We start from the raw sequence: 24,307 nt of genomic DNA on the forward strand, positions 1-24,307 counted from the left end.
TATCAATGTTTATTATCACAACAAAAATGTGATACTGTAAGACCCTATGGGTTCGGATCTAGAGTCTGTCATAATGACATGTACTCGATTTAAATGTGACTTTTCTTAAAATGGGTGATATGTAATGATTGAATAGAAACATAATATGATTTCATCCAAAGACCTTGATTTTTCGTGAAGTTGGTGGCATCTCTTAATGTAGTCCAAAAATACATCTCTTAAGGTAGTCCCCCAATATACATCAATGTTTATGGTTACAATGGAAATGTGAGAGTGTAAGATCCTATGTGGAGTTTGTCATTATGATATGTACTTAAATTAAATATTGTACTTAGATGTGTCAAAATTAACTATTTAATTCAAATAAGCATTTCACATGGCCTCATATTTGTATCTACACAACTCCTTGGAAAGTTGTAAAGCTATATCATTATTCTTGTCATATTCATAGGGTAATACAAACCTTTCTTGACGTGTGTGTAAGTCTTTATGATTACATTTTATCCTTTTCATGAAAAACTAAAAATATTTGAATGCCTAGGCATAAATACAAAGCTAATGATTATAAGGATTACTTGCCACATCAAAGTTGTTCACCCCCAAATTTGCTACATGAGTTCATTCTCATTCCTTATACATAAATAGTTTCCTTATAGGCAAAAAATATATCTCTTTAATACTACTCCAAGATAGACCATTTGAATGGGCAATGCACATAATTGAAAAATAGAGGTCAGCTACATGTGCATGCACGCACGGGTGCGTGCACCACCCCCACACACACATACACACACATGCACGTACTCATGCATGCATGCATGCATGCATGCATGTATGCACACGCACATGCATGTGTGCATGCACGCGCGCACTCGTACACTCGCACACATGCACATGTGATTGTACATGAACACAAAACATCAACAAACGCATCATAGCACAAGTTGTGGGGATGTTGGAACTTGATTATTTTATTGAGTTTACTAAAGTAGTAAATAGCTTGCAATCACTTGAAGTAAGTACTTATTACTATGCTGTAACACTTAATGAATTTGTTGAATAATATGCAACAAATTGAACTCTTACATTTTTCAAATAATATTACTATTTTAAAACACTTAAAATATTTTGTTAAAGAACATGAAGATTATGTGCATGCAAGAAGGTGCAAACTTTGTATTAAGAGGTCTTGTATATTTCTACATGCATTGAGGTCTCGTATATGTCCAAAACACATACATATTCCTTGGGATTTTCAATACATCTATATTTATTGAATTGGAAAGAAGTAGGCAAAATATAATCGAGAAAGAGGGAGGGAGCATCAAATAGGAGATAAAGAATATTGGTGGAGATGTTGACGACATTAATAAATGTCAACCTAACTATCAATATGGATTACTATTGTTATCAAAGATCATTGATTAGGACACTTGTAGCCAAGACACTTTAACAAACTACATCAATAGATTTGCTCTTTGGACTTCCAACATTACATTAATTGAAAGAGGATCTTCATTGCCAATGTTTAGAAGTCCCACATATGTATATGTATTGCTTGAGATTGATAATACACATCTATTTGTTAATGGAAAATAAATTCATGGTTTCAAAAGTAGAGCCAAATTGTGTAAAATGTATTTAGAAAAGGAGGATTGTAAAATAGGAGAAAGCATATTGGTGAGAGATGTTTCTAACGAGCAATAATGACATCAATAAGCCTTCACCTTATGCATAATTTGGGATTGCTATTAGTATCGAAGAACATTGATTATGACAAGTTGCCAAGACATTTTGAAAATTGAAATAAAAAAATTTGCCATTTGGACTTCCAATGTTCATTTACCAAAAAAGGCATCTACAGTGTTAAGGGGTTCCCATTGAAGGAAGGTAACTCGAAGCTACTTTGATACCAAAATGAGGTATCAAAATGAGGGAAGCTAGGGCTACTTATGTGAAAAGCCCCGATAAGGGTCCACAACACCATAAGAAAAAGTAGATAGCAACCTTAAAGAAACACATATTTAACAAAAAAGTGATGTCCAAAGGGTATTTCATACTCATTCTTGTGAGAAATGAGTTGGTCAGTTGGGTGCTAAAGGGAGGACTTGGTCTCATCACAAAGAAATGCATTGGTGCTTTAGATAGAGGTGGTATCCACTTGCCCCTCATCACTGACAACAACTACCAAATTGTCCAAACCAAAGCAAGAGAAATAGTAGGTTATAAGATGTGCATCAAGTGCAAGTAGGATAAGCATACTTTGCTAAGCAAATGCAAGCAACTTTGCTTATGCAAGGGATGGAGGTAAGATAGGTAGACTACAATGATTAAGAGGAAGGTGAGACTTTGCTTATGCGCAGGTGGGGTAGGATAATTAGACTATAAATACTTCAATAGGAGTAAATTGAGGTCCATCCAAGGGATTGAAGTGAGGTCCATCCAAGAGAGTAAAGTGAGATCCACCCAAGGGCATTCATCTAATGGTAGCCACTTCATTATGAGGCCTATATGTGCATAGATTTCCCCTTGATGGAACTTGTTGTTCAATGATTAAGCTATGTGCTTCCTTACAAATGTCTTGAATCATAAGGGAACTTTCATGTATATTTTTTTGGCTTTCATTATAGGTCAAAATATGTATGTTTGTGGTCGAAGACGCCCCATGGGTTCAAGTTATAAATTCCCATGAGTCAAAAGAGAACATACATATGCATTTTTTGGCCCTACCTTATAAGGAGGGGTATGCATGCTTGTAGTTAAGGCAACCTACGAAATTTGGTTGTCAGTCTTAATCATGTCTTTGGCTAGTTGTAATCAACCTTGCCTTCTAATGTTGGGTATGTTTAACTTTGTTGCCTCAGTCGGTTCTCATTCGCCTTTCTTCGAACTCCCTCTTCACCTACCATTCCTTAACTTCGTTTTCTCTTCAAACTCGCTCTTCACCTACCATTCCTTTCAATTAGTTTTCTTCATTAAACTCTTGCAATTTCACACTCAATCCCAATAGATCAAAGTGCCAACACCACTTCCCCCTTACTAAATATCCCTAAGGGTACTTCATAGGCACTTGCACAACCTTACAACCATCCCACACAAATCCAAACGCCATACATTTCTTTCTCTTGCAAAATCTCCTTGTATTTATAATTATTCCCTCTTGATGTATGCATCTTGGTTGCCATCTTGCATGATTATTGTTGATAAAAGATTGCTGCATGTTCATAAGAGCACCTCTGTGCATGAACACTAGTACCATGTGCTAATGGTGGCTGAGCTTGATAGCATGAGATGAGGGGGCAATCGAGCACAATATTAGCGTTGGCGGTGACACTTAATGTTTGGAAAGTTTTGTATGCCTAAACTGGTAGCCCTTCTAGGGTCTTAAGCCTAGACACTGCAACGTGAAGTTGGAGTTTATATGTTGTCCTACCAACAACAACACGCTTGATCTTGGAATTTAGCCATCAAGCCAATGGGGCACTTTTGGAGGCGATGCAATGCACTTGCCTTGATTGGTTCTACGAGCGGAGCATAGAGAAGGTGGGGAGGCTTTGGTGAAAGTGTTGGGGATTGTGAGCTTACATGATAGAGGAATTTGCAAGTATCATGGTGGCTGAATGAAACCATTGTCCATGAGATGGAGGCTGTAGAAGGCCATTGTAGTGGCACGCGGTTGTGTTGGTGAGATTGAATGTAAACCTACCACAAATCATCCCTCCACCTCACTCACACACCCACTTGCACACACACACACACATGGCTAATTATGAGGGGCACATCCGTGAGTGGACTATGTTGGTGACATCCACAGATCATCCCTCCAGCTCACTCACACACCCACTCGCGCGCGCACACACACACACACATGGCTAATTATGAGGGGCACATCCGTGAGTGGACTATGTTGTTGGGAAGAGCACGGTTGTGCTTTGCTAGGAAAGAAGGTCCTTCTCGAAGGAATCGAGCAGGCAGGCAACCAGCCAGCTTAGGGTGTGATACAATTAGGAAATAGAATTCGAGGATGGCCGCCGTCAGGTGTGGTATTTCACGCCGTCGTGGCTGTTAATTTATGTCACCAAGATGTGATTGGTGTAGCAGGGGGAAGAGATGGAATGGGCCAGTGATGAAGCAGTGGGAGGAGAGAGGCCATGGAGTGGTGGGCGGTGTAGCAAAGGGGGCAGAGCGACAGAGCACGGTCAGGGGGATGGTGGGCGGGCGGTGTGAAAAGAGAGAGACAGGAGGAGGCAAGAGAATGCGCAGGGTGAAGCGAAGAAGGTAAACTAGGGTGAAGGGAGGGGATTAGAGAAGGGGGTTGGGGTGGTTGGAGGAAAGACCAAGTAATGTAATGTTTTGTGTTGAGCAAAAGAACATGTCATGCATGCAGCTTTACAGTAGTGTATCAGAAAACAAGAGTCTTCTTCTTCTTCATCTTCACTGTCCAAGCTCTACTGAGCTTCAGGCTATGGCGCTCTGAGCTCCTGGCTATGGCGCTCTGAGCTCCTCTCTATCCACTCCACTCCCTCTTAGCTCCTCCATCGCCATAGCCATCTCCGGCTCCCCCCCTCCATAGCCATTTCTCCCTCCCACCTTCCCCCTCCTCCATCCTCCATCCTTCCCCTCCCTCCTCCCCTTCCGCCATGACCCAAGCTCCCCGCCCCTCCAAACCTCGCCCCCCCCTCCCCCATAAACCCTCCCCCCCCCCCCAACATGTCCTCATGGAACTCAAACACCGCATCCTCGCCTCCCTCGGTAAGCTCTCTGACCGTGACACCCAGCAGATCGCCGTCGAGGAGCTCGACAAGATCCTCGACACCATCACCCCCGATAGCTTGTCCGTCTGCCTCTCCTGCCTCTACGACTCCGACATGCAGCAGAAAAGCGTCGTCAAGAAGGAATGCGTGCGGCTTTTTGGGTCTCTGGCAGCTTCCCACGGAGATCTGCTCATCCCTCACCTGCCCAAGATCATTGCCAGCATCACGCGTCGACTCAGAGACCCGGACAGTAGTGTACGTGACGCCTGCGTAGATGCCATGGGCATCCTGTCGGCCCGTATGCTCTCTTCCCCAGCAGCCAGTGGGCAAGAAAATGGAGTGCAGGTTGCTAGTGCATTGACATTGGGGACGTTCTCCAAGCCCTTGTTCGATGCTCTGAGCGAGCAGAACAAAAGTGTTCAAACAGGCGCTGCAATGTGCCTTGCTCGAGTGATCGAGAGTGCCAAAACCCCCCCGCTGGGTGCAATGGCACGTCTGTGTCCTCGAATTTGCAAATTTATGAGCAATCCCAATTTTCTAGCGAGGCCAGCATTGCTTGCAGTTGTTGGGAGCCTGTCGCAGGTCAGTTGCAATTTCTTTCTCTATTGGCTTTCGCCTGTCAACAGTTATTTGCATGGCACTACTCTCAATTATTTTATCTGGCATTTGTCTTCTGAGATGCCTCAAACGCAGTCGGTCTTGCTTCTTGCGATTCTGTCCAGATGAATAGCATTGTAAGAAGCAAGTGCAGGCATGTCAGAAGGCATAGTGTCACATGAAAGAGCATTCGCGCAAATGAAAACTTGTCTATTGGTGATACAGGATCTTGGCCTATAAATGTAAAATTCTGTCTCGTGTTTTTAATTTTATGCAAGCTCTTGGTCCCAATCACTTTGCCATCGACGGAGAGGAATTGCATTTCAGAATACTAGTTTCAATCTCGACTTAGTATTACATGTTTCCTCTTTGATACACACTGCTGTGTTTTGGATCTATAGGTATAGGTGCAAAGCCATATCACTGAATTAATGGACAGCGTAGAGAGAGTGTCTAATGTTATGGAGAGTGAGCGTAGTCGAGGCCGTTGTGACATGGAAATCTCAGCGGTCAAAATTGTTCCATGTGGAATTGGAGGATGCAAATGATTTCGAGGGAAAAGTATGTGGCACCTCGTTTTGTGAAACGGTCAGAGCGACTGAAGCACACTTGCGAGGGTTTGCTGCAAAAGGACGGGGTGATCTGCTTCATTGTAGCCAATGCACTGGGCATGGCAGTTCAAATCAGTGAAGATTTTTGAGAGAAGCTGAAATCCCTCTGCCAAATGATGAATTAGGTGAATATACCATTCTTGAAGCAGTAATTTATGAGCAGTAGAGAGGTAGTGTTGTTTCACTGAAGGGTGGAGCAAGATAATGGCTTTGTCTAGAAGGACAAGGGGATTCAATACCTGTCCCATAGGACCGTCAAACTGAGGTAATTAAAACTCACTAAGATGAGGTCACACAATACAATGCACAAACCACCACTATGCCAATCTCTCCTTCAGAAAATGCATTAATCCTCAATTGGGGGACATTTTGCAACGATAACTGTATAAAGGGAGAACACATTTCTGATTAGAAAGTCAAGGGAGAAATGGCATTGCTGAGAGAAGATAGTTTTGATGGCATATGTTAAAATCCGAACACCTTGCCTGCTGATGAGATTGTTTTTTGTTGGAGAAAAATGTCCAAATCATTTTGCTCGAACATTAGCTTTGTCTAAGGCCTGTATATTAGAAGGTATCATCGGCCCATATCTTGAGCGATGGGCTGTATCAAAGTTGCAGGACCAGTGGCACACTGGCAGCACTACGTTTTGCAGCCACTCCATGCTTCATGTCTGGTTCGCTCTTTGAAGCTGGAGCCGGATAGGGTGTACTGCACGTTAATATGAGAGTCATTTGTTTGCAGCCAGTCCTTGCTTTCATGGCTGGGGGGAAACATCAAAGAATGTAAACCATATAATGGCATCAGAAATCATAATTGCCTATGAGACATGAAAATACATGGTATGTGCATCACTCTACCTAATAATTGGAAGAAAATGGCAACCACTATTAGTAAGTACCACATGTCTATGTCCCCTTGTATTTCCCTCCCCCAACATACCTAACACATGCATTGTCTTGTTGCGCACAGCGCCATAGCATGCAGTCTCAAGGCAAGCATTGCTCTCCATGTGGGCATACGCCCTCAAGTCTCCTGTGCATTCCCCTTTGTATGCACCTTCACATCATGCATGCACCCCCTGCATGGTACATGCACGCTCTAGTTTGCTATTTTGCTCACGTTTGGATAACCTCATACCCCCAAGTATCTCCAGCCTACATGTGTCTTCAATGTACACCACGGAGGGATAAGGGGGAGAGAGACAAGTAGAGAGAGAAATAATAGAGTTGACAACCAACTGGAGGGCCCTCTTCTACAATATGTAGGAGAATTTGTTTTAATCTCGAAGAACTGAAATACAACTGAGAACACCCTTCTATCCAGCAAAGTATTCAACTTTGAAGAGACACTGTGAAACACTAAACAGACCCAAGAACCTGCGAAGCAGCTCCAACCAATGACCGAGACCTCAATGCTGTCTACACCGTCGATGTAGACCACTCTGCAAGGCTAAGGATGAGAATAGTACTACTGCACATGGGAATGTAGTGTGTCTGCGCGAGTGAGAGTGATGAAATGAGAATGAGAGATGGAACTGAGAGAGAATGTGCTGAGATAAGAACTGAGAAATAAACTCTGAAACTGTCTGGGAAATCCTCGATTTGATGTCCTGTGTTGAGCCCTTGCTGCATAGATATCTGCCCTGGATTGTAGGGTGTTTCGAGCTAAATTGCGGCACGTAGAAGGGGCTGGAACGGTGCGATTGGAGGGTGGAACTGCAGGTATGCAAGGGCCAGAACTGGATACTGAAAGAGGGGGCCGTGTGCCCCTTGTATAGACTCTGAAGGGGCTGACTTAGCGAGCCAGACTGGCTGACCTGGTTGGCTGGTCTGGTAGAGCCGACTTAGTCAGCCCAACTGGCCGGCTTATAGACGACCAGGTCTGCCTATAAAAGGCGTCCAGCCTATTTGGCAGCCGTTAGGCTTGCCTTTGGGGTTCCTAACCTAGGTTGAGGTCTTGTCTAAAGAATGAATAAACTAACCTACCGAGTTCTCCAATGGGTACAAGTTAACAAGGACTGGCCTAAGGGCTTAGGTTTGACCTACGTAGCTTGTGCTCGACTCATCCCTGGACTAGGGCTCAAAATGGGGCAACGACATAAAGAGCCTACTTTAGGAACTACTGCTTTACATAATGCACTTGATGATGTGCCAAGTGTGTCACAATGAACCCCTAGTGCAGGGGTGCATGTGACATTCTCTTCTCCTTAGATTGATATGGTCGATGCATTGCCTCCAAGTAGTCCGCCAATATCTGGGGAAGAAACCTTTGTCCAGCCAAGTTGCTTCATGGGTACCTTGATCACTGAGCTTGGTATAAAGCTCTTGAATAAGTCATCCTGACCCATGATCTTATTTGTGGAGGAGAATCTGCTGGGGCTGAACAACTTCAGCTTGGTCAATCACCTTTGGCTGTGGCCCATTTGGGACGTTGTTGAGTGCTGGTCCAATTGTTGGATTAGGGTTGGTCACCTCCCCATCTGTGAGCCCCCAAATGAGTGCATCGGGGTGTGTACCTAGGGTTTAAGAGATTGCCACATGGGCAGCATTGTGGCTGCCATGTGGGCAGCAATCAGACAAAGGCAAGCAAAAAGGAAGTACTTGGCAAAGAGGGCATCTCCAGGTGGGCAGATCTGAGGCAGCAAGGTGCAGAGGCTCTCCACGGAGGGAGGGGGCAGGATTGCACAGGGTATTCAGCAAGAAATAGCTGCGATGATGCAGGGATGATGTCAGCCCTTGTACGGAAGGGTACAGCAGAAGGTATGGGCCTGTCAGAAGGAGCCCGGGGCCTGGAACAAGGCTGGACAGATGCAGAATCAGCTGGACAGGGTGGCACCCTGATCGCGGCAGTTTTGGCAGGGTTTGGGGGAGCATAGGGGCAGAACTAGGCCCCTAACCTTGGCTGGTACAGCCTGGGCCAGTGTGCTGGCTGGTCAGCTATTTGAAAGGGCCTTGAGCCCTATATAAGGGGGCCTGTTGGGTCCCCATTTGAGCGTCACTGATGAGGTACAAGATTGCAGCCAACTTTGTGGGGAGATTGCATCCTGGGAACTCAGCATGCGAAAAGGACAATTAACTGCTGCCCTTTAGCTTCTTCTTTTTGGTTTGATGTCGCCCTCTATCTTATCTTTGAACACCACTAGTGGTAGGGGGTTCAATGAAGGTAGGCTGTGCTTGTGGCTGAAGTCGAAGGAGTTGGAGTGACCACTATAGAAGCGACGGTGTCAAAGGGCCATATCTCTTCAAGGGTGTTATGTGTGTTTGTTTGAAGAAATGGCTGACACTGGCTTCTTAAAAATTGAACAAGCAATCTACGGTGTTCCTGGATTACAAGGAAAAGATCGACAAGAAGCTCGCTCCATCTATCATCGCCGTTGCCATCGTTACCATACTCATTGGGTAAAGACAACCGCATCACAACATTGTCTGTAGACCCAACCATAACCCGAGGACGGGTAATCAATTGGTCCAGGGGAGTTGTTAACCCTGTGGCAACAAGGGCCAGAAGTGCAGTCTAGGACAACAACTATGAGAGCATTGTGTGTGTAGAGTAGCAGCAAAGCTCCGCTTGTTATATCTTGAGCCTAAAAGATGGTATGATAAATCTTAAAGGATGAGAATAGCCAAAATACTCTCTCATCTCCATCATTTTTGAGTGCTCTGTGGAAGAGGGCTTTTCTCGCTGTCTTTGTCTTCTTCGATGTCCGACTCATGTCTGAACTCTTTTGGCCTTCTCCCTTCCATGTTGCTTGGCTGTGGGTTTTTTTTTGACCTTAACACAACAATGCACTCGTGCTAGTCAAGCTAGATCACAAACTGAAGCTCTGATACCAATGTAACATGCAATGGTTAATGATCTTGTAATCACGGCAAGACCTTTAACCCTTTAGCGAGTATGTCTTCAATGTACAACAAGGGGGAGAGAGAGAAGTAGAGAGAGATACTAGAGTTGACAACCGATTGGGTCCTTGTACCCACCTCAAGACCCCCTCCCACAATCTGTAGGAGAATTTGCTTTAATCTTGCAGACCTGAAATACAATTGAGAACACTCTTCTAGAGAGCAGAGTATGCAACTCTGAAGAGACACTGTGAAACACTAAACAGACACAAGAACCCGAGAAGCAGCTGCAACCAATGACAGAGACTTCAACTCTTTCCACACTGTCGATGTAGACCACTCTGCGAGGCTAATGCTGTCCACGGGGATGCAGGGTTCTGCGTGAGTGAGAGAGATGAGCTGCGAGGAAAATGGACTGAGAATGAGAGAGTTGGAACTGGGAGAACTAAGAGAACTAAGAGAACTAAGAGAGAATGTGCTGAGATAAGAATGGAGAAACAAACTGCTGAAACAGTCTGGGAAACCTCAATTTACTGCTGTCCAATGTCGTGCCCTTGCTGCATAGATATCTGCTCTGGGTTGTAGGGTGTTTGGAGCTGAATTGCGGCGGGTAGAAGGGACTGGAACTGTGTAACGGGAGACTAGAGCTGCAGGTATGCAAGGGCCAGAACTGAACAATGAAAGAGGGGGCTGTGTGCCCTTTGTATAGGCCCTGAAGGGGCCAACTTGGCCAGCCAGCCTGGCTGACAGGCTGGACCTGGCTGGTGGGTCTGGCAGGGCTGACTTAGTCAGTTCTACTAGCCGACTTATAGGCGGCCAGGTCTGCCTAGAAAAGGCTGCCTGGTCCAGTGTATTTGCAGCCATTAGGCTTGCTTTGGGGCTCCTAACCTGGGCTGACACCTAGTCCTAAAGAAGGAATAAACTAACCTATTGAGTTCTCTAATGGGTAGCAGTAAACAAGGACTTGACCTAAGGGTTGAATTTCACCTGCGTAGCTTACCATCTCAGCCATTCGACGCTCCTTATTACGTGGACAATCCTTCCCGCGATGAGGTATAAGGCATCCAAAGCATAGTTCTTCTCTCTCGTCTTTTCTTTTTATTTCAAGGTCATAGACGATTTCGACCAAGCCTGGACTGCCCTTGGAGTTCCTTTTCTTTTCCCTCTAATGGTGGTACTTGGTTTTGAAGGGCACTCGGTTGGCTTCACCTGCTCGGCTTGGCGATTGGGTTGTGGCCCACCTCTTTTGAAATCTGCTTTTCTTTGGGTACCCAGACTGATCCGCAAGCCTAGTATCCTCATAGTTAAGGGCTAAAGCCATTGCTTCACCAACGTGTTTGCATACTTAGCTTGAACTTTCATCTTAATCCTGTCATTTAGTCCAAAGATTTAATTTTTACTTGCATCGACTGAGGAAGAGGTGAGATATTTTCATGACTATTTTTTTGAACTTATGAGCGTACTCGGCTATTGATAAATTCTTCTAATGACGATATCTGTACTCATCCCAATCTTGGAACGCTTCGTCAGGAAATGCTTTATAAAATCGCTTGTGAGCCCTTTCGAAGTAGTTGGTGCTATTTCATCCCTTTTATGTTTTATCCACCATCTATTCGTTGCCTCAGTAAACATGTGTGGCCTCATAGATTTTCTTGCTGTCATGCTTGATTTCACAAAATGCCTACTTCTTGTTCCATTTGTGTAACCAGTCCTCAATGACATCAGAGCTACAGTTTGCCATCTGACCAGAACACTTGTCCGTCGTGTAATTTTCAATATTCGGCATTTTAACTGTTACAGACCGTATGCATACTAGACTTAGGCTCCATCGGAGCATTTCCTTGCTTCTCTCTGGATGGTCTCGTATATATTGCTTAATCCATTCTTCTTCATTCTGACTGGCCTAGATTAACTTGTAGCTGCTGATTCTATCTACAACAGCACTCCTACCGGACAATGTATGGCCATAGGGCAACATACCTGCTGTGTCATCCAGACTCCTGATTCTACGAGATCCACCCACGAGTTCAATTCCCGTTGCTGTTGTTTATCTCTGTCCATACAGTTCCAAATGTTTAGTCTAAGAGTTTACTATGAGTTTTGTTTTAAATAAAGAAACTACACACTGTCTGAAACTGTAATTACAATTGCATAAACCAGATCCCAAAAGCACGTCTATACAGGCATAATCCAAATACCTGAAATTATCCAAAATTCCAAAATTGTAAACCTTAATCTAATAGATTTATAACGAATCCAAAACTTTAAAGCTGTAATATAACAGATTCATAATGAATCAAGAAAGAGAGTGCCCCTGGTACTAACATTCGTCTTGAATATTTGCATCCCATATCTCCTTGTCCTTCCACAATTCCAAATACCTCTGCACATGACTTTATAGCATACAAAATAGGGACAATCTCCAAAACCTCTTCAAAACTGGTTTTCGTCCAGTTCTATCCAGCTTTGTCAATTCATAGATAGGAAAAAACGGGATTCTATTAATGTTTGACGGAAATTCCAATACGTCTAGTGAGAGAAAATTTACAAGCTTGTTATGTAGTGAGTACTTGTTGGCTAGCTTGTGTGCTAGTCCCAATACCTTGTTGTAGTGTTCCAAAACTTCTTCCAAGTAGCTTCCAAGCTTTTGGCTGGCTGCTTCAGCAGACTTTGCAAATTACCTTTGCTGTCCCCATATCCTTCTGTGATGTTTTGTAGGCTCTACATCTTAGGAGTACATGTTGTTCATTTTCTACCTCCCCTGTGGGGCAGATTTTGGAGGTCCTTTCTTCTCTGGGGATCTTGGGTCTTGTCTGCCTACCCCTCTCCACCTCGAGATCATGTGAACTGGATGCCTTTTAAATATTGATATGTCTTCCCACGTCCATTGAGTTGATTTCCTGTTCGTAGAACTGCATTTTTGTCCCTCCGTTTAGCCATAGTTTATTTAGCATTTTCTGGTCACTATGTCCCTGATTTCACATGCATCTCCTGGTATATCAGCATTGTTATACCATGATTTCATCCACTTTATTTGCTCTCTGTGCCAAGTCTATTCCCAAACTTTGAGCAAGATTCCGAGCGAAGAAAAACCGAGTGAAACCAAATAAAACAAGCATGCATATGCATCATCACCATCATTGAATTTGAGGCCTCAGAGAATAGTTGTTTTTGTCTCAGCACAGTCAGTTGTGTGTCATGTTATGCTTTATCTGTGTATTCATTCAGGTGGCATGCAGTCTCTGTCCCAATTCAGTCTTGGAGTAATGACAGTTAGAAAGAGTTCAAGATGCTGTCTTTCTGTTCATAAGAGAATCACATGATACACTATGGACTCTCTATGATGGCTTGATCAGCTTAATTTGTTAGTTAATTATTTCTTTGATTCCATTTCTAGTATTTCCACGGTTGTTTTGGGTCTGTCCTCATAGGCTTGTCACAAAGGTGCAGGTTGGAGCCCTCGGTCAGCAACACCTAGCCATGCTGATGCCTTGTGTACATGAAGCCTTGGAGAACACTGACTGGGCAACTCGAAAGGCGGCAGCTGAGACGCTCAGTCGCATTGGCTCTAATCTTGGGCCTGCCTTAGCCTGTTTCAAGTCGACGACCCTTCATGTGCTGGAATCCTGTCGATTTGACAAGGTAGATCTTTATGAGCATTTCTGAAATGTATATACCTATAGTTCCCTCCTGTGCAACCTTGTCTGTTTTTGTTTTGTACATTTCCTCATTTCAATATGTTTTATGATCTTGTATTTGCTAGGTGAAACCTGTGAGAGACAGTGTTCATGATGCAACTCAGCTTTGGAAGAACCTCCCTGGGACAGAGTCGGAAACTACTGGATCAGCAATAAAATCTGGTGGTTGTTTGGCCTTTCTGTTTGCATTGAGATAGAGTGGATATATATGGTTGTGATCGGTCTGCGGTAGTAAATTTTGTTGACATGTTCCTGAATGATATTCATGGGCATTCTGAGAATGGACATTGCACTGTATAGATGTGATACATGTGCTAGATTCTCTATTGAAAACATTATGAATGAAGTGTTATTGTATGAAATTCAAGAGGTGCTCAGTGATGTTTTCATTCAGAAAGTAAGAGGATATTGCAGCATTCAGGTCGCATGTGCTAGGGTCTCTTTTGAAAATTTGCCCACTCAATCACCTAGTTTGGCAACAGGATCTTAACGAAACCTATGTCCCTGCTGTTTGCGTGTCTCGAGATATGGTGATGACAGATGGTGCTGAATTGGCTGTGGCAATGCAAAGTCTTCAGTTGCGAACTCCTAGCCCTTTAAAAGAGACCAGCAGTGTAGCAAGAGGAAGTCCTTCAAATGAAAACACTCCTGAATCAACAGCAAATTCCAGTCCTAAGCGCAAGCTGTCATCTGCACATCAATTGGCTGCCGTCAAGAACCGAGCTCCTGCTCTTACTGATAAAAAACTGAATCCTGATTTTTTCCAAAAGCTTGAGATGAGAAACAAGGATGACTGGCAGATTGAAGTTGCTGTCCCTCGCAACTTCCCCCCATCCACACCTACAGCACAAGAGGTGGATGTCAAAGGAGAGGATGGTATTGGATTGGATGACTTTGCCCAATGTAAAGAAAGTTTAAGCTCAAAGAGAGGGCAAATTTCAAAAGGTGATGTACGTCCAGTACAGTTGTTTTGTAGTTGATTGCAGGGAAAGAGAAACTGAATGTAGTGTATGTAATGCAGGCTTGCAGACTGAGTCTTTCTCCACGGATAAAACTTCCGTAGTGGATGGCCACATGCTAAAGAATTCAATGATGAGCCAGGAAGACTCTGAAATGGAGTTTGAAAAGAAAAGGATTATAGACAATCATGCTTGGGAAATAAATGGTCACATAACAGGCTCATCAAGCAATGGGACCTTTGAAGAAGGTCCTCCAAATGGCACTACCAACTGTCACTACATATACAAACAGCTTTCTCAGCTCGAGCATCAGCAGTCAAGTCTGATGCAAATGGTTCAGGTATCTTCAAAATTCACCTCATCATTATGAGTGATGGGTGAGTCCTCCAATGAAGTATGCTATGCTTCTGTTAATCCTTTCATGACTGCATATAAAGAACTTCTAGACATATCAGATTCATAGTCATGCAGGGATGTTTTCTCTTTACATTATCGGGGGGAGACATTGAAATGGAACCCTTTACCTCCCTGCTTTTTGAAAACATTTTTGATCAGTGCTGAATAGAAGTATGCTATGCTTCTGTTAGTCCTTTCATTTTGAGCTCTCCAATGGAGTATGCTATGCTTCTGTTAATCCTTTCATGACTGCATATAAAGAACTTCTAGACATATCTGATTCATAGTCATGCAGGGATGTTTTCTCTTTACATTATCGGGGGGAGACATTGAAATGGAAACCCTTTACCTCCCTGCTTTTTGAAAACATTTTTGATCAGTGCTGAATAGAAAGGGGATCTGGATTGGATAATCATGCAAGACAAGAGAATGGGGGTAGCCCTCAAAGAAGAGAGGAGGAAATCACAAATGGGGAGGGGTGAGGGTGACTGGGAGACGAGAGAGGTGACGGGGAGGCTAAGAGGGGGGACTCTGGTGGACCATTACAGACCAGGTGAGGGGGCTGTGGGCTGCAACGGGAGAAGGCAGCCAAACAGTGTAGGTTTGCTTAGGGGTGAGAAGGGAAGGGGGGGGGGGGGGGGGGGGGGGGGGGTGTTTTGGGACGCCAAGAGGGTGGAAGTAGGGAGGGCTTGGAGGAACATTGAGAGCTCTTGCTGTTCAAGAGTAGATTATAACCTCCTTTGCTCCTACATCCCATGGGAGGGGAGTGAGCCTCTTAGTGATGTTCTATAGCTATGCGTAGTGTTTATTCCTATGGGCAGTTTAGGGTTGGATAGGGGTGAGAAGGGAAGAGGGGGAAGGGAGGGGGGGGGGAGGCAGTTTGTTTTGGGGCGCTCAGAGGGTGGAAGTAGGGAGGGCTTGGATAAACATTTAGAGCTCTTGCTGTTCAAGAGTAGATTATCACTACCTTTGCTCCTACATTCCATGGGAGGGGAGTGAGCCTCTTAGTGATGTTCTGTATCTACGTATAGTGTTTATTTCTACGGGCACCAGACCTGGACAGACTTGCCTTGTGACACTCGGAGCTTGTTTTGACAATAGTAAGAGAAGGCACCACTACTGTTGATAAGAGTGAGTGACTACTACACTCATGGCTTTATCCTTTGGCATTGAGCTGACTTCAGTGATTCTTTTCATCCATGAGGTATACACAGTTGTGGCCAGTTCTTTCAGGAGAAGCATCTCGTATATGAATTCATAGGCCACAGCGACAATCTAGACAGCAGCGATTCATCACGATTTTCTTCCTACTGGCTGCATATACACCCCATTCGGTTGCGAAGGCGGTCTTATGTTGATCTTGTGGGGCGATCGACACTTGGTTGTAACCTGAAAAGACGATGCCAGACCTCACCAGATCTAGAGCCATTTTCAGATGAGATCATCTTGTCTATACTCAGCTGACCGGTAGAGTTGGTCCCACAGATAGCATACACAAGTCCAGTCATCCCAGATGGATAGCTGATTGGCCGGTCACCAGCCAGTGGCATCCCATCACTGCCTTTTACTTTTTAGGTTCTCTATCTCGCAGCGACATTGTGATGTATTTATTGTCGTGATTCAGACACCAGCCTTGGGGTATGGGTGTATTTAGCCAAGACGTACCCCCCAGTTTGAAGTCAACAAACCCCAACATGAGGGGATCAAGAAACACCACAATATCAATGAATGCACAACCGTTTTTAGGTGGAAATCTAACCTAAAAACGTGAAATCTACAGTTCATTACTCACTCCTAAAAACCAACATTGAGGTTTAGATTGATCAGCCAAAGAAAGTTTATTAAAGTCTTCGGAAGACCGATGGGTCTATGAGACTGAAAAACCTGATACAATGAGCTGTGGTAGTGGAGCTACTAAATGAGCATCCACACCAATGCAAAATGCAAAAAATGCAAAATGGCAGTTACTAAGTCCTAAGTACAACATAGTCATGTCGATAGTCGACTATATATCAATCTGAGAGAGAGAGAGAGAGAGAGAGAGAGAGAGAGAGAGAGTTTATTAAGGTCTATGAAAGAACGAAGGGTCTATGAGACTGAAAAAACCAGATACAATGAAAGACGGGGTGGGGCTACTAAAAACGGGTATAAATCCCAACCACCCAGAGTAAATGAAGAAGAATGGGAGAGAATTGAGATTTAATGCAATGATAGATCAATGATTTTGCAGTGATTGGGAAATGTTGTGCGGCTCAATATGTATGCTTCTAAGGAATAGGTCTCAAAGTTGTTGTGGTGAAAAATATGGAGACTTGAATTGTGATTCTTTCTTGGCATGGACGTTTTTTAAATTTTGTGATGAGCTACCAGTTTCTGAACTTTGGGACCAAACCGTATTTTAAGTTTAAACAGGAACACTGTTTTTGCTAATCAATTGGAGTCTGATCAGCGCAATAGATTTGTAAAGTTCGCTCATGGGAATCCTTTGTTAAGTGCATCGAACACCAGGCCAGGGGAACTCTCTAAAATGTTTGTTTGTTTGTTGATGGTTTTCCAGGATTTTATGGCCAGCTCTCAGGAAACTATGTTTGCATTACAAGCAAGAGTGAGAGTATTGGAAAGGATGGTTGAGGATATGGCTCGAGATCTGGATTTTCCATCTGGGAGGAGGATAAATGGGGTTGTTGGCAGTTATGAAGGCAGGCCGTCTGCAAAATTTTTCCAAGGGCAGGATTATGTAAACACTAAGTTTGGAAAGGGTATTGACAGTCATTATTCATACACAGAGAGGCTACCTGCATCAGAACATACAAATACAGGTATCAGAAGTGCACGGGAGTCTAATTATAGGTCTTCTGAGCCTGCTCCTGATGATTGGGATGACTACGCTTATGGGAATCCTAGAGGTGGGCCAGTGGGAACCTATCTTGGTGATGGTCAAGTTGGAACTCACCGTAGCAATATTGGGGGTCCTAGTGATCTTACAAGGATTGGTAGGGAAGATTTGGGAACCGAACAGGTTGTAACAAGGAGAGTTTGGGACAGAATATCTGGACCTGTCAGACTTGGGGAAGGTCCATCTGCAAGAAGTGTTTGGCAGGCTTCAAAAGATGAAGCTACTCTAGCAGCAATACGTGTAGCAGGTGAAGATGCAGGAGGTGCAGAGGTGGAGGCTCTCTCAACCGGAGCTTCTAGGATTGTCAATCCAGAATTGGGTTCTGAGAGTTTATTATACAAAAATGGTGGGCAGGGGAAGGGCCAGTATTGGAGTTTGTGGGGCTCCGCCATGGAATTTGTTCATGCTGGGGATGTAGAGTCAGCTTATGTGGAGGTGCTTTCTAGCGAAGATGAGCACATGCTTGTACGGCTGATGAGCAGAACAGGACCAACCCTAGACCAGCTTTCTACCAGCACAGCTAGTGAAATGCTACATGCTGTTGGGCAGCTTCTCCAACAGCAGAGCTATTTTGATTTTTGCATTGCTTGGATCCAACAGGTTAGAATCTTATAACTTTTTGTGTCACTGCTCTTTGTGCTTTAAGGAATAAGGTATCTACTTTTCTATTTCTCAGCACTTGGACATCTTTCATTGCGCTTTAAAGGAATAAACATGCATGGTTCTATTTTCTTATCACCTCGGGAGATTTTCTTTGTTCTTTAAAGCATAAACAATGCACAGGTCATCATGTGGGGAACCTAACTAAAGAAGTTATATGATATTTGGATTGAAGTTTAACTTTCGTTGCCATTGCTACTACAGGTTGCAGATATGGTGGTTAGCAGTGGAGCAGATTGTTTAGCACTCTCTCTTGATGCAAAGAAAGAGCTTCTTCTGTCTTTGCAAGATGCAGCCGGTATGGATTTGCCAGAGGGTTGGTTAGGCAATAGTGTTGACCAGCTCTTACAACAACTGGCAAGTGCTTGGTCCATTGATATCATGCAGGTTGGAACAGATTTGTAACTCATCTCAGTGCTGACAGTCCTAACAGACACAGGCTTCTTTGAATGGATCATATCTGGCTCCCAAAATCAAGGTGAGTATTTTCACAGGGTTGGAATAGTGATTGCTTGTCAGGGCTCTTCACTTTTCATCGTCTGTTTGGGCAATATACTCCAAAGTAGACTGAAATGCCAAATAACATCCTTGGCTTTGAGATTTACACGTGCATCACATGATGGTGTCCAGAAACGCTTGTAAGTGGGCAAGACACATTGGCAATTAGCAGAGTGGCACTCTAGGATCTCGTATTTTGATATGCAGTGCGTATCAAATTCAGCACTAATGATGTGCTCCGTTCAGATTTGTACTTGGAATTTTTTGGAAAGCCTCTCCCATGGATGAGTGCCACTGAGTAGATTAGATGTCAGAGAGGCTTTCTTCTGATGGGGATTTTACCTCAACCACTAGAATGGTTCTGTTTGTAATAGCTGTGCACTCTAGTGCCAACTTTTATAATTTCTGAGGCTTACCTTTGCCTCTGGAGAAAGTTTACTTATTGGAGGCAGTATAAATAAGTGGATAGAGCTTTATGTATACGATCTGCATGTATATTTTGGGTGCTGGTGATGCTAGCAGGGATATCATATATCATATCATGAGTCCACTCTATGCAAGGTGGAGTTCATGGATTAAAGCTGCCGTGAACTTGTGGGAATGTAAAGGCTTTTGTTTACGATGCTTTGCCAGGAAACAAACTCGGTCTTATATTGAGATCTTTTTTGCTTTCGTGCCAAACTAGAATGAAGCTTCCTTGTACAGATAAAATGAAGTTATGTTTGAATTTCTTCACCTGCTAACACTGTCGCCCTTTTGTAATCATGTAAGCATGACATCTGGATACATCTAAGATTATTGCCAAACTTAGCTTGTAACAGCAAAACAAAGAATTGCAATTCGATCACCCACAAGGCCCAAACAAGCATGTGATTAGCAGGAAATAGCTGCTATGACACCCCAACATCATCAAAGCTAACAATGAACGTAGAGCTGTATAAACTCAAGCTCTCCCACAAAGCTAACGATGAACGTAGAGCTGTATAAACTCAAGCTCTCCCACAAGCACACACATCCACACTTCAGTAACCACACATCCATTACTGGCTGTATTTTTTTCACAATTCACAAAGGAAACCTAGCATTCTGTTGGACAAAGGGGCATCCTTAACTCAGGGCCCATACACATCCAATAAAGAGTGTGCTGATGTATGAGTTTTTTTGCACTTCAGCATTAACGAGCATGCACAGGACCACATGGGTGCAGCAATAAGCACAGACAATGCCAAAACAAGTGAGGCACATTCTCCGAAGAAGCAGAACATCTGTGGCAAAGTGCAGGAGTAATGGGTTGATGAGCTAATAGTTGTCCAGATGGAAACATCCCAAAAGAACTCGCCAAAAGAAAACCTGTTGCCGAAGCGGAACTTTATAGGCCCAAAGTTGGTGTAATCTTTTCCCCCACCACTTGGTTGGGCGATGTATTTGCCAAACATAATCACCTCTCTTTGAAACCCAAGGTTGAGGCAAAAGGATTTTATACAATGCAGGTACAGTAATCTAAGATAGCCTCAAAGGACGAGAAGAGGACCCTGGAGAAGTCAAAGTCTAATCTTCCAGTCGGCGGTCTTGGAGTTTCAAAGGAGGAATCGGAACAAAAGGCGAAAGCATAGAAGTAATTTGTTGCCACAAAGGACGATAATGAGAGCCCAATCCATATGTAGTGGTTACTAGAGAAAAGGGGAGCATAGTACCAGCATCATCTATAACATCAGCAATCGAGGTGATGCTTTAAACAAGACAAAGTAGGAACGTCGAGGTTCTTGTAAAGCCAAGGGAGGTTGAAAGACTTTCGACCAGTGAATGCTTTCAGCTCTCAAAGAATTCCCAAGCAAAGATTGTCATCCATTCCATTCCAGATGAGAAAGAACATGCTTCCAGTCAAGAAGCAAGTAGGAGACAATGTCTAAGTTCCATGAAGTTATAATGCTTTTGTTAGAGAGTGTATAATATCTTCTATTAGTTTGATAGGATCTTCAAAGCACAAATGAAAACATAAAAACAAGCAAATTTTTAAAGATTTTTAAAGGAGATGAAATTCAAATTATAAAATTTCCATCAATCTTTTACTAGCTTAATCATGTAATTGATTCTCTAGCTAAGAACCATTCTATTAGATTGACCATAAGCCAAGAAATGTTTAGAAATGGTCCACAAAGAAAGGGCAGCTAGGCAAAGTGCCATCAGTGCAACCAAAAAAGAAATCCCATTGATCGAGTTGCCAAGACCAAACGCAGAAATACTGATATGAGTGACCAGAGTCCTAATCATAAGAGCCCAAGGTTGAGCACCTTACAGAAATTGCAGCAACATTTTCCCCCTGTGGGCAAGAATGTGCACATGAATATCCGTGATGTTCAATCCACCATGCATCTTGGGAGAACAAATGTGATGCATCGAAAGCAGCTTGAGACTTTTTCTGCCATGTTTGGATCACAGAAGATTTCCATAAAGGCAGACATGAAAGATGTAAGATCTACCTTAGTGAATATGATCAATGGTAAGTAAAATTGAATATATGCCACAAGGATGGGGACTGTACTATTCGAAGACAAATGTGCAAAGGCTAGGTTGCCAGTTTCCAATACTCAAGCTTTTTCTGAAGCTTAGCCAAAACCCAATCAGTTTGTTGTTGGCGAGTGAGTTCCCACCCCAAAGGGTAACCAAGATGATGAACAAACTGAGTGGGTGGAATGATATCCCCGGGCCATAATAGACTATGCCAGTCTTTGGAATGCAAGGGGAGCACCTTAGACTTCTGAAAATTAACATGAAGACCAACTGCCGAACCATAAACAGAGAGGGCCTACATCAAGGCACCAAGATCATGGGGCGTATTCTTCGGGGTAAAGAAAGAATCATCAGCATAAGCTTGAGCAACCATGCTGCGAGATTAGCATCCAATTCCAAGCCATGAAGTGATCCTGTAGCCACAAGATGATCAATATATTACAGCATAGGATGAGTAGCAATGGCATACAGTAAAGCAATGAGAGGGCATCCCTGGCGGACCGAACAACGAAGAGTCCACTCATCAGAGATATCCCCAGAAAGAATGCAAGCCACATTGCTATCTTTGTAAAGCCAATAAATAACCTGCTACATTTTTGGTCCAAATCCCAAAGCTCGCATAGTTTGCGAGATGAAATCCCATTGAATTGTGTCAAAGGCTTTTGCAATATCTACGTGCAAGAGTAGAACATCCTGCTGCGTGTATTTGGCATATTCAATCCCAATATAAGCATTGGCAATGTTATCTGTGATATGGCGACATGGGACAAAGCCATATTGGGAGGGATGCAACCCATCATGCAAATAACCTTTAGTCCGATCAACCACCATTTTGGCAAAGATCTTGTAAATGACTTACATGAGCGTAATTGGCCTCCAATCACCAAGTGAATCACATAGCTGCTTCTTTGGAATCAGCTTGAGAAGACCCTTTTTCCATGACACAGGCATCTGTTGATTTTGCCATGCTGTATTTACCATTTGTAGCAAGGTGAATTTAAGAAGATCCCAGAATGCAAGAAAGAATTCAACAGTGAGACCATCCCATCCTAGAGATTTCCATCTACCACAGGATCTCAGTGCATCATACAATTTCCTTTTAGTGAAGGGATATTCAAGTTCCAAAGCCTAAGCATCAGATAGAATTGGATGAATACGTTGCAAAAGAAGCTGACGTGCAGACACGACCCGAGGAGAAAGAGTATCCACATGCCCGAAATGAGTGGAGAAGTGCTGCACACATAAATCAGCAAGCTCTGAATGAGATGTTGACCAAGAACCATTAGGCATCCGGATCTGATAGATATTGGCAGCCTGTCTTTTGTAGTGTAAACTCTTAAAAAATTGCTTGGAAGAGCAGCCTTTATCCTAAAAAGCCCATTGTTTGGATCGGGTTTCCCATTTAGCAAGCTTTCTGCGATCATTGGATTGAAGAGAGAATTGAGCTTGACATAAGAGCATGCTTTCCTCTGAAGACAAAGGGCGAAGATGAGCAAGCTCAGTTAAACTCTGACAAGTAAATTTGGCATGTGCTATAGTCTCCCTTGTGGCTTGCATATAGGATTTGCCATAATCTCAAATAATTGCTTGCATTCGAGCAAGAAAAGCCTACCAGTAGGCATAATCGAAGCCAATGTGTATCCGACGAGAGAGACGCTGAATAGCATTAGAGACCAATGCTTTAAAGTCAACATGCTCTAGATAACTATTATTAATCAGCGAAGGCCTTCGGCAAGGCAATCTGTCAGTGGGAAATTCATGTAAGGAAAGCCTCAACCAAAGAGGAGCATGATCTGAATGTGTGAAAGCATGACCAACCCAAATTTGACAAGTAAAGGCATCACAATGCTGTGGATCAACTTGATACCATCTATCCAAGCATGCCCGATAAGAAGATTGAGCATTATGCTGAAAGGTATAGCCCGGAAGCATGGGCTGTAATTCCTTCCAGAGATCAACCAGGTGCAACTGAAGCAAAAAATCAAACCATGCCTGTGTTTCAAAAGCCAACATATGAGTGTGGCCTGAGGTGTTGTCACGCGATTGAGGGGCATTATTAAAGTCACCACAAATGAAGGCATATTGTCGCCATGGATAAGTATGCATGGAAGCCCATATCAAAGCTCTATCACGAGAAGATTGGGGGGCATAAACCGATACAAATTCAAAAATTTCCCCTTGAACAAGGCATTGAACAATAATCCATCTACCATGGCGATCATTGAGAGCCACAACAGGTTGAAGGTCGTGCTTTACCAAAAAAGCCACACCAGAAAAGGAGTGCTCTCCAGCATAGAAGATATCATAACTAGCAAAATGGCCTATCTGACCAACATACATATGCTGATTATGCTCTTGCAAAGCAATTTTATCAGGCTGCAATTGCTTGATATACATCTACTAGACCAGTTTCCATTTGCGACCATCACACATTCCCTGTACATTGAGAATAACACACTTCAGATGATCAAGCATATTTACAAGTATGGAACAGGTATGTACAGCAACTAACGGGCTGTCTACGTCTGCATTTCCACCTCAATGTCCGGGCTTCTGCCCTGGGATGAAGCATCAGCTTGAGGAGAGGACAAAAGTGCAGCAACTTCTTCATCAGGAAACGAGGTCCGATTTACAGTCACAGCAGCCCAGGTCAAGCCAACACCAGAGTTTTCAGCAGGTGTTTTCCCATGAGACTCTTTTCCTCTCTTTTCCTTCCTCTTCTTTCCCCTCTCCTATTTCCTCTCTTTTCTCCTATCTCTTCTCTTATTTCCTATCTTCCCCTCTTCTCTCTTTTTCGAGTCTCTTTTCCCCTCTCTTCTCCTCTTCTCTCTTTTACTCTCTTTTCCCCTCTTTTCTTCTTTCTTTTCCTCTCTTTTCCTCTCTTT

General features: G+C 43.4%; 1 protein-coding gene across 1 annotated transcript; it reads left to right on the forward strand.

Annotated features, from left to right (window-relative positions):
* Positions 1 to 4,392: 4,392 nt before the first annotated feature.
* Positions 4,393 to 19,353, forward strand: LOC147897702 (microtubule-associated protein TORTIFOLIA1-like). Its single transcript, XM_087380292.1, has 7 exons — positions 4,393 to 5,336; positions 13,255 to 13,446; positions 13,568 to 13,664; positions 14,043 to 14,447; positions 14,524 to 14,801; positions 17,415 to 18,353; positions 18,618 to 19,353. The coding sequence occupies exons 1-7, from the start codon at positions 4,641 to 4,643 to the stop codon at positions 18,816 to 18,818; spliced, it is 2,808 nt and encodes a 935-aa protein (XP_087236418.1). The 5' UTR covers positions 4,393 to 4,640; the 3' UTR covers positions 18,819 to 19,353.
* Positions 19,354 to 24,307: the final 4,954 nt, after the last annotated feature.

Source organism: Dipteris shenzhenensis, chromosome 10, assembly GCF_047967505.1.
Source record: "Dipteris shenzhenensis isolate YYH24624 ecotype China chromosome 10, Dip_SZ_1.0, whole genome shotgun sequence".
NCBI lineage: Eukaryota > Viridiplantae > Streptophyta > Polypodiopsida > Gleicheniales > Dipteridaceae > Dipteris > Dipteris shenzhenensis.

Excerpts from the sequence above, each read along its gene's own strand:
- LOC147897702 (XM_087380292.1), top strand. The coding sequence starts at position 4,641 with ATGACCCAAGCTCCCCGCCCCTCCAAACCTCGCCCCCCCCTCCCCCAT. Across the intron at positions 13,447-13,567 it reads AATCCTGTCGATTTGACAAG|GTGAAACCTGTGAGAGACAG; the intron begins GTAGATCTTTAT and ends TGTATTTGCTAG. Across the intron at positions 18,354-18,617 it reads GCATTGCTTGGATCCAACAG|GTTGCAGATATGGTGGTTAG; the intron begins GTTAGAATCTTA and ends TTGCTACTACAG.